At 42.6% G+C, this 14,235-nt stretch overlaps 2 protein-coding genes across 9 annotated transcripts in view; both read left to right on the top strand.

Moving 5' to 3' along the window:
* The window catches only part of shroom3 (shroom family member 3), a 30,439-nt gene extending 22,538 nt beyond the window's left edge, over nt 1-7,901 (top strand). For 7 of the 8 annotated variants that reach the window (XM_077622275.1, XM_077622277.1, XM_077622276.1 and 4 more), the window contains 11 exons: nt 35-218; nt 530-827; nt 2,168-2,226; nt 3,167-3,258; nt 3,517-4,105; nt 4,297-4,468; nt 4,657-4,799; nt 4,893-4,974; nt 5,122-5,287; nt 5,375-5,496; nt 5,892-7,901. In XM_077622275.1, coding sequence (XP_077478401.1) covers nt 35-218; nt 530-827; nt 2,168-2,226; nt 3,167-3,258; nt 3,517-4,105; nt 4,297-4,468; nt 4,657-4,799; nt 4,893-4,974; nt 5,122-5,287; nt 5,375-5,496; nt 5,892-6,296 — 2,312 coding nt within the window. In that variant the 3' untranslated portion in view covers nt 6,297-7,901. The remainder of the gene's footprint in view (nt 1-34; nt 219-529; nt 828-2,167; nt 2,227-3,166; nt 3,259-3,516; nt 4,106-4,296; nt 4,469-4,656; nt 4,800-4,892; nt 4,975-5,121; nt 5,288-5,374; nt 5,497-5,891) is intronic. The other variant, XR_013305458.1, reaches the window with a different exon arrangement.
* Nucleotides 7,902-8,596: 695 nt separating this feature from the next.
* sowahb (sosondowah ankyrin repeat domain family member B) lies at nt 8,597-13,389 on the top strand. The gene is made up of 5 exons (XM_077623522.1): nt 8,597-9,884; nt 10,720-10,917; nt 11,003-11,370; nt 12,129-12,316; nt 12,449-13,389. Exons 1-5 carry the CDS (start codon nt 8,675-8,677, stop codon nt 12,900-12,902), a joined length of 2,418 nt encoding a protein of 805 aa, XP_077479648.1. The 5' UTR covers nt 8,597-8,674; the 3' UTR covers nt 12,903-13,389.
* The last annotated feature ends 846 nt before the right edge of the window (nt 13,390-14,235 follow it).

Genomic DNA, 14,235 nt, shown 5'->3' with positions numbered 1-14,235 from the left:
AAATGGATTTCCTTCATTTCGCTCCCCTATTCAGACACCATCAGCCTCTCCTCCACTTCAAGCCTGCTCTCCCTCCAAGACTCTTGTTTGGATCGCAGTCTTTCTTCAGGTGATAGACGTCATTTCTCGTCTCCTGGAGCGGACCTGCGAAGCCCTGATTCTCACTACTACATGGGCCGAGAGACCTCTCCAAGGCCTCCCTCACACCCATCACCAAGGTAACAAAAACAAGTTAAATCCACCAAGGGCCAACTTCATAGTCACTTTAAAATGTCATTCTTAAACCGTTGCTATCATGTTTTGATTACCATAATTTCCGGACTATAAGTAACTTTTTTTAAAATAATTGGCTGTTCCTGCAACTTACATATGTATTTTTTTTCTAACCACCGACACCCTTTGTTTGCTATAGTTATCTGAAAATCTGTTATTTTAACCAATGCCATTTTACTATTGTTACAATGGTTTGTTTGGCTGGTGCAACTAGTCTGAAAAATATGGTACTAATTCTCTTCCTTGCGCCTGGCAGTGGAGACTTTCCATCAGAACAGCACACCTCCAGCAACCAGCCGGCTTATAGTAATTATATCCAGGAGGAAGCCTCCAATAAACAGAGGGCCACTCGGTCAAAAGATTCCCAGAAGACTGCAAGACCTCAACAAAAACCAGTACGGTCCAAGCATGCGAGCGGTTCTTTGGCAATGGCTGGATCAGTGTTGGGCTCTGGAAAATCGGCCTCGGTCGAAGACCTTTTGGAGCGATCGGAGGAAAGGCTTCCCAGCCACTCTCGCTCCCGCTCATCCCCTACTCTGGAGATACTCAATCAGGTACGTTAAATTTAGCGCTGGATATGTTCCTGTTTCGAATTTTCATCCGAGTGTCAGCGTCGCTACTCTTGTTTGTGAATTTGGCAAACGCTGGGTGTTCTGGCACAGTGAGAGTGTGATTCAAGATAAGGCTGACAGATTGACAATGTGGTAGGTGAAAGCCAGACCTTTTTAAAGCATGTCTAAATTGCGGCGCAGCTTGTTTGACGTGATTTGGGTGAATTTCATTGGCACGCCGGCAGACCGATTCGAAGCCTGACGGACATGTCAGCTGCCATGTTATTTGTAAAGATGTCAACAGTGGCATCAGGGTGGGAAAATTGTTTTTTATTATCTGGCCACATGCAGAAACCATCAGGATTAGTGACAGATACTGTATGTCCGTCGACATATTTGAATCGGCAAAAGCTACCAGTATCTCTTTTAATGATAGTGCTTATTTACATTTGTACTTGCTATGTGCAGTCTTGCAACGTGCAAACCAGTCACGTACGTCTCCTTAGACAGATATGCGCCTCAGTGCGGTCATTTTGTCCCTTCACAATTTTCCTCCGTCATAATATCAACACTTACACTGATGTAATGATTAAACATTCAAGCACTTTGTTTCATGATAAAGTATCAGACACACATTTTGCTTCAGGGCCATTTTGTTCAGAGTCGCACAGGAAATAGCCCGAATCCTCAATGTTTCCTGCACGGTGCCCGAGAGATGGAAATGTTGGCTGGGCTCTGTTTGATGTGACTGATAGGAAAGATAAAACACAAATACACACACATGTATACATTTGATATCCTTAATGGAAGGCAGTAAAGACAAATGTCTCTTATCTGTTTACCTTATCAGCAGGGCCAGTGTCACGTAAACATTGCACAGAGATGATTTTTTTTTTTACTTTCACTGTGGACTGATTTTATTTTATTCATTTTTTTTTTTACCCCACAGTAAATGCAAGCCAATATTTCCATTAACATTAGTATTCGCTCCAGTTTGCACAACACACTGTACATTTCAGTCCAGGTAAGTAGGTTAAGACAAAACAATATCCATGACCATATATTACTTACAATAAGGCACACTTGACTTAAAGCCACATCACCCAAATTCCATGAAATTAAAAAGGAAACAAAAAGATTTGAGCCAAACCTGACGTTAAGTTGTGTACTTTTTAGTGTGGGATATTTACTTGTATTTATAACACATGAAAATATGACTGATCAAATCTCATTAAATTGACATTTACTTTTAACATGCGGGTGCTAACATAAAGAAATCATGGCATTGTCATTATTAACAATACATTACATGCTAACTGTACATAATATCTCGTGTGTTTCAGGATTCCGCATCAGATCAAGTAAATACATTCCATGTCTTTGGCTCAAAGACTGACGACAGGTAAACACACATTATCAAACTAGCAGTTCACTTGCTTAACTTTTCCTGTAACTCATGTTCATTTAGATTGTTGTGCGCTATCTGATTTTCTAAAATGCCTTGGAACTGAAAAGTGGACAGAATGGCTATAATTCTCGCCAAATTTTGAGTTTCTCACCATCTGTTACCAATAAAAAGAAAGAAACAAATAGTAGTACCCAGGAAATCTGAAAAAAAATGCAAAAGCATTGTCATGAACAAGAACACTTTTAATTAATAAATGCAAGGGTAGATGACCTGTGATATAAATCTATTTATGATATAAAGTGCATGTAAATGCATGTGTTGCTCTTACTCTGACAGCTTTAACTTTAAAGCACTCATCATTATATAAGGAAAATTAGAACAGAAAAGCCTGATTAAAGTCCTTTCTATGAAGGGAGCAAGATAGAAGAGTTTAAGAGTTCAGGAAAGTGGAGATATGTTTAAGCCAGAAGAATGGAAGTAAAAAAGCGAAATCTCCCTGGCACTGACACTGAAAAAGCAAACACGGGGATTTATTAAGCTGAAGCTATTGAATATGTTTACTCTGAAAATGTGCGGGGCAGGGGTCACTTTAGGAATCCTGTGTGCGTGAGTGTAGAGGGGGAGATTTGCTCCCATTTATTTGATCTACTGCAATAGCGAGACCGTGGCTCCCTGTTGAACTGTACCTTAAAAAAGAAGAACATGTTTAATGACTCTGAGAAACTTTTATTCTTCAAATACTTTGGGAATGCACTAAATCAGGAGAAGGACAAATGGCAAAAGTGTATCTTGAATGTGCTTTCAATCATTAAATGATTGGATGACGCCTCATGTGTCTTGCAACTGTTTTAAAAAGAGTAGCTCAGCTATGTGATCGTTTTAAACTCATTTTAAGATGTACTTTATTGACAAATGACTGCATCTGGTCTCTTAGCGCTGGAGACAATGGACCAGTAGAGGGTGTCAGCTCTCCCGAAACGTCACAGAACATTCACGAGAACCCCCAGCGCACCCCTCCCTCTCAAGGTGAGAATTAAATTTGTGGTTTCCAGCTTTGGCAATGACCACCACACCTTAAAATAACAGCCCAAGCAAAACAATGCACAACGAGGAGGAAAAAAATATGGATAAGGCGCATTTTTGGGGCCCCCTGGCCTTGATTTTGACAACTGCGACTTACAGTATATTGCTAAAACACTGTTTTTTTAAGTATACATCACAACCTTAAAAACAATCACATTTAGGGACAACAATAACTTTATTCATCCTTTGTCTCCTTCTTAGGTACAGTCTTCTCCCACTACCCCGTTCCACTGAGAGACAAACATCGTCATAGGAACAGCGAGCGCCAACGAGCCCACAGCATGTCTTCCCTAGCGGCCTCCGTTGGTTTGCCTTGCCCCCTCTCCCCGGCCTCCACGTCTCAAAACGGAGGTGGCGACGAGCGAACGGCAAGTCAAGCCAATCTGGACGCCATCACCTTCCCGGGCGTCCTCACAAGCGACGGCGGCACCCAATCGGGAGCCGTTGTGACGGACAAACCGACGAGGCACAGTTTGGGTGACATTAATATATCAGAAGACACAACCAGGGCATTGACGCCGTCCCCTCAGCCTCAGTTGCAGTTTGCGTCCACACCAAACAGAGAGGACAGAGGGACTATGGAGTCACGTCCTCTCCCGGGATCTCCCCAGAACCTTTCAATTCAACAACAAACACCCTCGTTCATGTTCAGTGACGACTTGGACGACGTATTTCTAAAAAGCCCCGCATCTGTGTCACCTACTCCTTCAGTCAAAGAGACGGACTTACTGCTGCCTCCACCTGCTCTCCATGAAATGTACAAGAGGAACTCTCTGCAGATTCCGGGAAGGTTGGTTTTAAAAACATAAATAGTCAATTGAACTGCAATGAGTAAATTACTGTCTCTAGTAGACGTCCAATCCATTTGAAGTGGGAAGGAATGGACGGACATTGGCCACTCTCCTACTTAAAATGGATTGAAAGTCCGTCGCCGTGGGTGGCAACCAATGAGTGAAATACCTCGTGTCTCTCGTCCACTAGCCCGCCAAGCCTCCTGCCGTCCCCAAAGTCACGATCGTCCACCCTCACCTCCACGACTTCCAATATGGACGCCCTCTTGTTAGATGAGACGCTTCACCTTGAATACGAGCCATTCCTCAAGAGGGAAAAGACAGTAGAGGATCTTCAGGTGGACACGCTGGCACAGCAGCTGGTGGGTACAAGAAGTTTGCTTCTAAAATAGAGTTTGCCTTTTTCAGGTCAATAATAATAATAATAATATACGTACCTGAAATCATCGAGATTGTTTGCAACCCAATCATTAAGACAAACCAACCACTGCAAGAGTCAGTGACATCTTTTGTTCTCCGCTTATTACCTGCCAATTTTATTTTTTCACAGCTAATGATGGATAGCTCTCTGGCACCCATCCTTGAAACCTGGGAGGGCAAATCTCCTGTGGAGCTTGTGGGGGAGATCCTTCAAAACAACAGACTGGGTGCCAAAGTACCATGGCAAACCAGGTTTACCCCATTAAATGACAGGTATTTGTTTTCTTTTGAATGTATTTAGTTAGACCTCATAACTTTTTTGCTCTCTCCTTTCAACTTTCTTTTTTTCCAATTGTTTTTGCACAGCACCCTCTCCAGGATTAAGGTCAAATCGCAGGTGGATCAAAGGACCAATCCAGAAAAGGAGAAGGATCTCAACAACAAGAAGGTAAAAATGAATAGGAAAAAATGTAAGGTAACCCGAGAGGTGTCAGGGTTTTTTTTTGCACATTTTTTCTTTTAAAAATCAGGCAGAACTTTGGTTATATGATCTAATTATGCGGGTGTATTATATTTCTCTTGACATTTCTGTTAGGTGGAGCTTTGCGAGGCTCTGAAGTGCAGTGTGGTGGCTTTGCGGCAAGAGAAGGATGCTCTGTGCAAGGAGCAAAGGCATCACCAGGAACTTGGGGCCAGCATCGGCTCTCTGGTGCACAAACTATGCAAGATAAATGAGAGGGACAAGTACAGCATGTTCATCGGTAAAATATTCTGTGACTACAACCCTGGGAAATGGTGGGCAAACAAGCCAAGTTGTGGCTAAATTGTCTGTGCCTTTGCTGTTACAGGAGACCTTGAGAAAATTGTGAACTTGCTGCTCTCGCTGTGTAGCCGGCTGTCCAGGATTGACAAATCTCTCTTTGCTTTGGAAGGAGAAGAGCTGGAAAATGAGGACGTTACAGCGGAGCGGGTGAGAAAGTATTTAAATAAGCGCTTGGCATAGTTTTCGGACTATAACTCACATCTCGCGCAATCATGGAAAGCAACAGGCTAAATAGGCATCGGTAAACATATTTTCTGGATTATAAATCTCACCTGATGCAATTTATAGTCCAGAAAATACAGTGATAACGTTAAACTTTGATTTAGCTGGACTCCAAAGATTCAAGGAAATTGTTTTGGTGCACAACTCACATGACTACATGCACTAGTAAGTAAAATGTGTTATTAGTAGCACCAAGACTTAACCAACTCAGAAATAAAAATAATTAAAGAATCAAACATACGTCAAAAGAGTGCAAACGAATGACTTCTATCCATCAGAGCGTTGTGCAAATGCAAATAAATTCACCTGGCCCCCTGCAGGACTCCCTCCATCACAAGCGTTCTCAGCTCCTCAGTCAAACCGAGGACGCCCGGGAACTGAAGGAAAACCTGGACCGTCGGCAGCGCGTGGTCCACGCCATCTTGCGAGGCTACCTCACCGACCCCCAGCTCCGAGACTACCGCCGCTTGGTCAGCACCAAACCCTCCCTACAGATTCGCCGCAGGAACCTGGAAGACCTCATACGGCAGCGAGAGGAACAGCTGAGCAGGCTGGCCGAGACGCTGCCACCCGAGTTGGCAGCCAGCCGAGATTGGTCGCAGGGATCTCTGCGTTCCTCCCCGAGCCTCTCCTGTTCCTCACCCTTCCCGGAGCTGCTTCCCCCTTCTTCGCCTATTCCCGGCCACGCCCACTCGAGCAGGTCCACCACCGTGACGTCCTTGTGACGGCGTGAAAGAACACCGAGCGGCTTTATGGAAACTTCAAAACTCACTCCCAATCGACCAATCGGAGGAGTTGTCAGGATGCAACGGTGGGTTTGACGTCACTGAATCTATGCACATAGTATAGCACGCAGAAAACACTGTCGTGTGCCTTGTTCTATTTGTTAACGTGTGCTTTGTTCCATCCCGACTGAAATTTTTACATGACAAATAATAGCAAACACGCTTAGAAGCGGAACTAAAGCCAATTTCGGTTTGCTCCAATTGGGCGGATTTTTTTGTTTTTTTACCGTGGGTTAAATTTTGCTAAATGTGACGTCCTCCTGAAGACGTCCACTATTGATAAACTTATTTTAATTTACAGGAGGATTTTTTTTTTTTAAAGACACGATTAGACATCTCAATTGGGTTCATTTCTGGGTTTAGTTCCCCTTTAATTTCATAAATGTTGCGCTTCTTTTCTGATCTACAAGGTTGGATGTGCCATAAATATGGTTGAAAACCAGCAAAATCATTTGGGTTTTAATGAATAAAAGTCGTTTTATGTATTTCACCAACAATTTTAGGAAATACTTGATACATTCTTGCTATATTTGAATGTGATCTGTTTAAGGCAAAGGCTCCAAAGCCTTCACTGTTCAATATTTTTTTTCTCCTCGGACAGAATATTCGCTACATACGAGAAGGAAATAGACTTTTTAAAGTACTGTGAATAATGACAACTTCAATGAAAGGTCTTGCCATGCGCCCACGTGAATCGGATGGCACAAAAAAGTGCTCATTTCGAAGATTTAGTATGACTAATAAGCATGTTTGCTGGTGGCCAAAGACAAAATAAATTGCCACCAAAATTGCCATTCCGCTTATTTTTACGTTGAAAAATTTGCAGTAAGAGTCCAAAGATTTGGATGAGATCTTGTGTTTAATGTTTATTTCACTATTTCTTCTCCTTTGCAGGGCCATAACTTATAAATCAGAAAATAAACCAGTCTTCATATTTGAACAGAACTAATCATTGAATTATTATCCCTAGTAAGACCTTTCATTTCCTCCTGATCTGATAATGCATTGAAGTCAACTAACTGTTTTTTTTCAGGGCTTATTCTTTCAGGTGCCTGTTTCATTTTCCTGGTCCTAAAGAATCCAGTAAGATGTCATATAACATTTGTTGTTGTCAAACTATTTTAAAACTGTACATTGACTGTTAAAAAAATGTTTTTTTAAGGTTATATAATGGTGACAATGCACTTATTCACTGAATACTTTGAGGGTTCATCTGATCAGACCTCATCTTCATCTACTGTCAAATATAAGTTAAATAAATATGCAATATTCGTTTTGGAGGTCATAGTGCAGATTTTATTTTTCAAATGTTTTGAATCATGTGAGTGCACATTTTTATTCAACCTGAAATGTCCGTCTAGGGGCAATATTTTATCTTTTCCAGTTTTACTTTGCAGAGCACACTCCGTTTTTTGTTTTGGTAATCTCCAAATATTACACAATGCCTATCACAATACATTTTTCCCCATTTTAGGCACAATAGATCCCAGAAGTGTTTGCTGGTTGCGTTTCTTGATCTTCTATAAAAGTCAAATGATCGGACAATTGCTCCTGATTTGTTTCAGTTTTTTGTTTGTTTGTGCTTTTTTTTTTTTCTAAATAAATATATTTTGTAAATGCTGTCACATGTATACTGTCAAATTTAAACAGGCCGGTTTGATTGACATTTAGCTCATAGGCTGCCTTTGACAGCAGTAGACGTCCAAACCATTTTAACTGTGAGGGCTGAAGGTGGTTAAATGATTTACTCTATACAAAAAAAAATGCTATTTTTATTGATCTTTCTCATGGGTATTTAAAAGAGAGCGATCAATTAATTGCTGCAAGCCCCTAAGTTCAATTCAGACGTTTAATGTTGTCAAAGGCAGTGAAAAATGATCACTTAACTGTCAATAGCAGTGAGTGAGCTAATGATACTGTGTTATTAATTTTGCAGATTTAAATACAAGAAATGTGATTGATTTATCACTATTGGCACCCTGCTAAATTAGATCACTTCTTCTATTGTCCGCTAGAGGGCAACCAAAGTCCATTATAAACAACCAAGTTAGGGTGATTTGGAAAAAAAACGTTTTTTAGGGCTGCTGTCATTCCTGAACAGGTCTAATATTCACAGCCAAGTGCCAAAGGTCGAATAGTGTGCGTATTTTGCGGTTATTTCCAACAATGGTCGGACGCAGACGTATACTTGGCCAATTCCTCCGGCTTACCTGCGAGAAAAGGGTTAAATACCTGAAGTGGGTGGGGTTTAATTATACTTGCAATCCGACCAACTGACGATCTTCGAACCCCACAAGGCTGGAACTAACGAGCTCGTAATGGACGCGGATTTCACACAAGACTCTGTTTTACATTTCCTGCAGAGCAAAGGCGGATCGGTGAAGAATGCCGAACTGCTGCACCACTTTAAGGGCTTTCTGCGGGAGCACGCGGACCAGGTACGGAACCGGGAACTTTTCAAAATGTTTGTCAACTGCGTGGCCACGGTCAAACAGGAGCATGGCGTCTCGCACGTCGTGCTCAGGAAGAAATTCCGGGTTCCGGCACCGATCGTCGGCGGGGACGCGATTTTCGGGACGTCCGACCGTGGATCTGCTGAGCCTCCGCCGCCTAAGTCTACCTTGAACCCGGCTTGGAGCAGAGACAAGCTTCGGCAAAAAGCAGCACTTCCAGAGGCGACCATTCCGACTCTCCCAAGAGAATCTGACGTGAAAATCGTCCTTCCGGCGGCCGGGATCATGCTGAACAACAACAACAATAATGTAGAAACTAATCTCAACCGGAGACCGAAAGCACTTCCAGTATTGACTCACGCTCCAATCTTGGACCAGACACGCCCAGAGTACCCCATCCCGAGACAGATCCATGCCCAAGCGGGTCAACAGAAGGTCTCGGACCAGCCTAGAGCAATCAGCCAACAGGTGCCACCTCCAAGATCCCCAAAAGGCCCCCAGGAACCTCTTGGAGGTCTTGACATGAAACCAAAACATAGCAGTCTTGCTGTTGTTCAGCCTCGCCGAGTCAGGCACAGGCAGAGCTATAAAACTGCAGTCTCTTATGATGAGGATGAAGACGAAGAACCCAATTTGAAGCTGGCAGCGGGACCCCCGGGCAGTCACCAGGGGCACCCCAACGCCTCCTCGTCAACAGAGATTCCTACAATTCATGTCCACGATATGGCCAATGCTGGTCGGCTTCTTCATTCCCGCCCAGGTTGGAGTCCCGAATCGGTCTTCCAGCCAAGGGCGGGACAGGATGCTCTTCCCGAATGTCCCCCCGGGGGGTCCGTGCCCACCCGGCGGAGCTTGCCAGCGCCATTACCAGAGAGAACTGAAGACGAGGACAGGCGCTATTCCCAACCCGTAGGGGTTGCATTGGCCAACAGAAAAGTCTGGAGTGCAACCGAGAAAACGTGGATGTCCGGCAGCCACGACAGCATCTTGACTTCTCCGTCGGACGCCGGATTCCCCGGCAGCGATTGGCCAGCTGGGAGACACGGCAGCACTGAAATGCAAGACTTGACGGCAGGTAAGGATGTGTGCAATCCCTTTTTAAAGGGCATTCTCGGGCAAATGTTTTGTCATTTACAAATAAAATGGGCAAAAGAAGCAGGAATCTAGATGATGATCATTTGCGGAATTTTGTTTTGCTGAGGCCTATTCTAAAATTTGGCTGAAAATGGTAGTCACCAAAAGTATTGGGGACACAATATTTGGTTGAATTAATTTTTTGTTGCGGAATCCAAAACTGATCTCTTTTGCATGCCAAGTTTTCCAAAAGATCTCCTTTTTGTTAAAAAGAAATGTATGTGGAAGAAATACAGTACTTGATCACTGGTTCTTGTTTTAATATAAAAAAAACATATTAGGCATAAATGCAAGACTATTATATTTTCACAAAGGATATGGTTAGTTGTCTGCATCTATTAAAAACAAATCAAGTGAACTAAGGTGAAATAAATGACTAAGAAAAACTTGGATATGCTTTGGGTATTTTGCCCAAAAATAGTTAAAAACAGCCAATTAATACATAAAGCAAATTAGTGCCCAGTTAGCTTGTTCATAAAGATCAAAAACATAAACAATATTTGTTTTGGGGTGCCCTTTATTGTGACAACAACAAAAAGATGAGTTGCAAGCAAAACATTAGACAATTTTACAGTACTTTTTGTATTCTTAAATTGGAGTACATGCATTATTCCATAGACAGCAATTGGAGATGGATCACTTGGACATCCACAGTTTTGACATATGCAAAATGCTAATATTAAAACAATTCTCCATAGCTGTTTTTCATCTAAATATTTGACTTTTGTACCCTGTTACAACATGGCAGGATTATTTTGTTCATGTTATGTGATCAGGTGCCTCGATGGACGCTTTGAAAACTCTTGAGGTCCCCCAGCGACCCCCAGATCCGAGGTTGTCGGCACCCTGGCATCACTCCACGGGCACGCTGCCAGATAAAAGGGCATCCGCCCACGTGGCCCCGTTACATAAGTCCTCCGACCATCTGAACCGGCAACTCGTGCTCGATGAAACGCAATGGCGCCACTCGTCAGGTCGGCGCCAGGACTCGAACTTCAGCTCTTCAGGTCATTCGCCCATCTTTTTGGCCAACTTGAAATGATTCGTCTCATCCGGCAGGTAATCTGTACGACGACCACGAGTCGAGCGACTGCTCCGCCTCGTCGCCGGCTCGGCGTCTCAGCCCGACGCGGGCCCGGCGCGGTGGCGGCGGCGGCAAGCTGAGCGGCAGGATGTGCCGCAGCATGGGCGCCGACCTCGATCGGCTCCTCCGAGAAGAGGCGGAGGAGGGAGCCAGGGGGAACGAAGCGGCCCGACGGAAGCGCCTCCACCGGATCTCGTCCTCGCTCAGCCTCCATTACAACCTGTCGTCGTCCTCGCTGTCGTCCTGCAACAGCCTGGCGGACTTGGCCGAAGCCCACGCCGACGCCAAAGGGAAGCGCGTTCCGCTCGTAACCGGCGCCCGTCACGAAAGCCCAAATAAGGAGGTAAGGATGGCGTTGGTGGCTTTGAAATGTAACTTTTTATGGAGCAATTGAGTTTCAGAAAATGCCGTATTTTGCAGATTATAAGACAAGGGTGTCAGACTCGGGTTGGTTTGCGGGCCGCTTTAACGTCAACTTGATTTCACGTGGGCCGGACCATTTTAGATAGAATATTTAGATTTTTTTTTAATGGATTAAAAGCCCTGAATATTCAGTTTTTTATAGATCTAAAACAATGTTTATTTTAGCTTTTTTAAATATATTTTTAGATTTTACAAAATGATTTTTGAACTAAAAACACAGAAAAAATGGATTAAAAAAATACAATTATTGATTTAAAAGGGGGAAATCAGGAAATTTAATATACATCTCTACTCTTCATTTTAATTTGATCCTAAAAGAGAAAGTCGGCACTCATGATTTACTTTCCCGGGCCACACAAAATGATGCGGCGGGCCAGATTTGGCCCCCGGGCCGCCACTTTGACAAGCAAATGCACACTGAAAGGGAAAAATATATTTGTAAGTCGCATTTTTTGATAATCTCATTCGCTAAGATCCAAAACAAAGAACAGACATGTCATCCTGACAGTCATTTAAAATATAAATAACAATGAACTGAATATAATTTTTGTTTGCAAAAATTGTAAAACAAACAAGTAATTACAGTTTGTTGAGCCCTTCTCAATTGTTTTTATAAGTTACAGGCAATTCCATATCGGCCAAATGACGGTCCCTGAACTTTTCTTGCTTGATGATCAGTCCCAGGTTCCTTTGGACGGGCGAGAACACGAGTGGCTGGTGAAAGGGGCGTCGGGGGCGTGGCCAGACATCTACTCGTTGTTCCGAGAGGACGCCACGCTCCTTCACAGACGAGACTTCATTTCCGGTTTCACGGTTCTGCACTGGATCGCCAAGCACGGAGACCACCGAGTTCTCAACACGCTCTGGTATTGCTCGATATTGGGAAATACGGCAGTGCTTTGACTTGGGCTGCTTAGGCTGTATAAGCGGGTTTAAACGTTGAATTCATTGAAATTTGTGCACAGTTTGATCAACATTTGTACTGATTTTTTTTCCAGGTATGGCGTCCAAAAGGCCGGTTTGGCATTGGACATCAACGCCAAGGCATCTTGCGGACAAACGCCACTTCACATCGCCGCCGTCCACGGCCACAAGAACATGATACGCCTGCTGGTCAACAAGTTCAACGCCGACGTGGAGCTGCGAGACACCGCCGGGAAGAAGCCTTGGCAGTACCTGAACACCAGCGAATCTCAGGAAGTCTTCCACCTACTGGGGGCGCCGGCGCGCGGGGCCGCCGGGGTGCCGAGTCGGTCTCCCGCGGCCGAAGGCCACGCCGAGGAGAAGCCCCGTCAGCGGCGCCGCCATCGACGCCATCACCTGTCGTTCGCCTCGCGGGGAGAAAAGCCGAAGATCGTCTCCGGAAGCAAAGTCAAACGCTCGTCATCCATCGCTGCGTTTTTAAAACAGAATCCACTAAGTCGTTTCCATGGCTACAAGTCAGATGGCTGAGTGGCTTTGTTTATAAACGGACTGAATATCACATCTGCTAAAGCTGTTTAGGCGTGTCCTTAATAGCCACCTTTTAAGGTTAGTGGTTTACTGTTAGTTATCAACAGCTTTCCAAATGCACTAGAAGTACTTATAGATTTTTTGATGTCATTGTTTTTCAAAACAAAACATCCCAAAGGTTGAAACGCACTCAGACATCAGGACTAATATGTTTTAAAACCTTTATTTTTAACACTGTTGTTTTTAAACCTGCAAAGATTTTAGTTTTCTACGATGCTCTTTCTATGTTGAATGGAAACAATTATTTGTTTTGCTTAACCGTATCAAACTTTATTATAATTCGCAAGCACAATGAACAATAGGCCAAATATAACAAGGTTTATTTTAATGTATAGTGATGTCTATTTCCTTGAGCAGTATTTTTATGACGTCTTAAACTGGACAAAAAGTGATGCATATTAAATATATTTGTCCACTTTTAACCAACCATAGCCTGTGTTGTTTGCTTCAATTCCCAAGCAGTAATTCCAAGGGTATCAATCCAAAAGTAAGAGTGACATGTTTACAGTTGGTATTGATAAAGTGAAGGCTGAGTACTAGACTAGACTAGTACAGAAAACACAGGAATGTTACACACACTTGGGCCTCAAATAAAATGTTTTCAAAGTTTTCCTAAAAACGACAGTATAGTAAGGCTTTTTTTTTCTTAAAAAACGACATAGTATAGTAAGGCTTTTTTTTTTTCTTGAAAAATGACATAGTATAGTAAGGCCTCTTTTCTTTAAAAAAATGACATAGTATAGTAAGGCTTTTTTTCCTAAAAACCGACATAGTATAGTAAGGCTTTTTTTCTTTAAAAAACGACTTAGTATAGTTAGGCTTTTTTTCTTTAAAAAACGACTTAGTATAGTAAGGCTTTTTTTCTTAAAAAAACGACTTTGTATAATAAGGCTTTTTTTCTTTAAAAAACGACATAGTATAGTAAGGCTTTTTTTCCCTAAAAAACGACTTTGTATAATAAGGCTTTTTTTCTTTAAAAAACGACATAGTATAGTAAGGCTGTTTTTCCTAAAAACCGACATAGTATAGTAAGGCTTTTTTTCTTAAAAAAACGACTTAGTATAGTTAGGCTTTTTTTCTTTAAAAAACCACATAGTATAGTAAAGCTTTTTTACTTTAAAAAACGACATAGTATAGTAAGGCTTTTTCTCTTTAAAAACGACATAGTATAGCAAGGCTTTTTTTCTTAAAAACGACATAGTATAGTAAGGCTTTTTTACTTTAAAAAACGACATAGTATAGTAAGGCTTTTTCTCTTTAAAAACGACATAGT

The sequence above is a fragment of the Stigmatopora argus genome, chromosome 16 (assembly GCF_051989625.1).
Source record: "Stigmatopora argus isolate UIUO_Sarg chromosome 16, RoL_Sarg_1.0, whole genome shotgun sequence".
Classification (NCBI taxonomy): Eukaryota; Metazoa; Chordata; class Actinopteri; order Syngnathiformes; family Syngnathidae; genus Stigmatopora; species Stigmatopora argus.
Note: the sequence above shows the minus strand (reverse complement) of the source record. Positions and strands in the feature narration are given on the sequence as shown.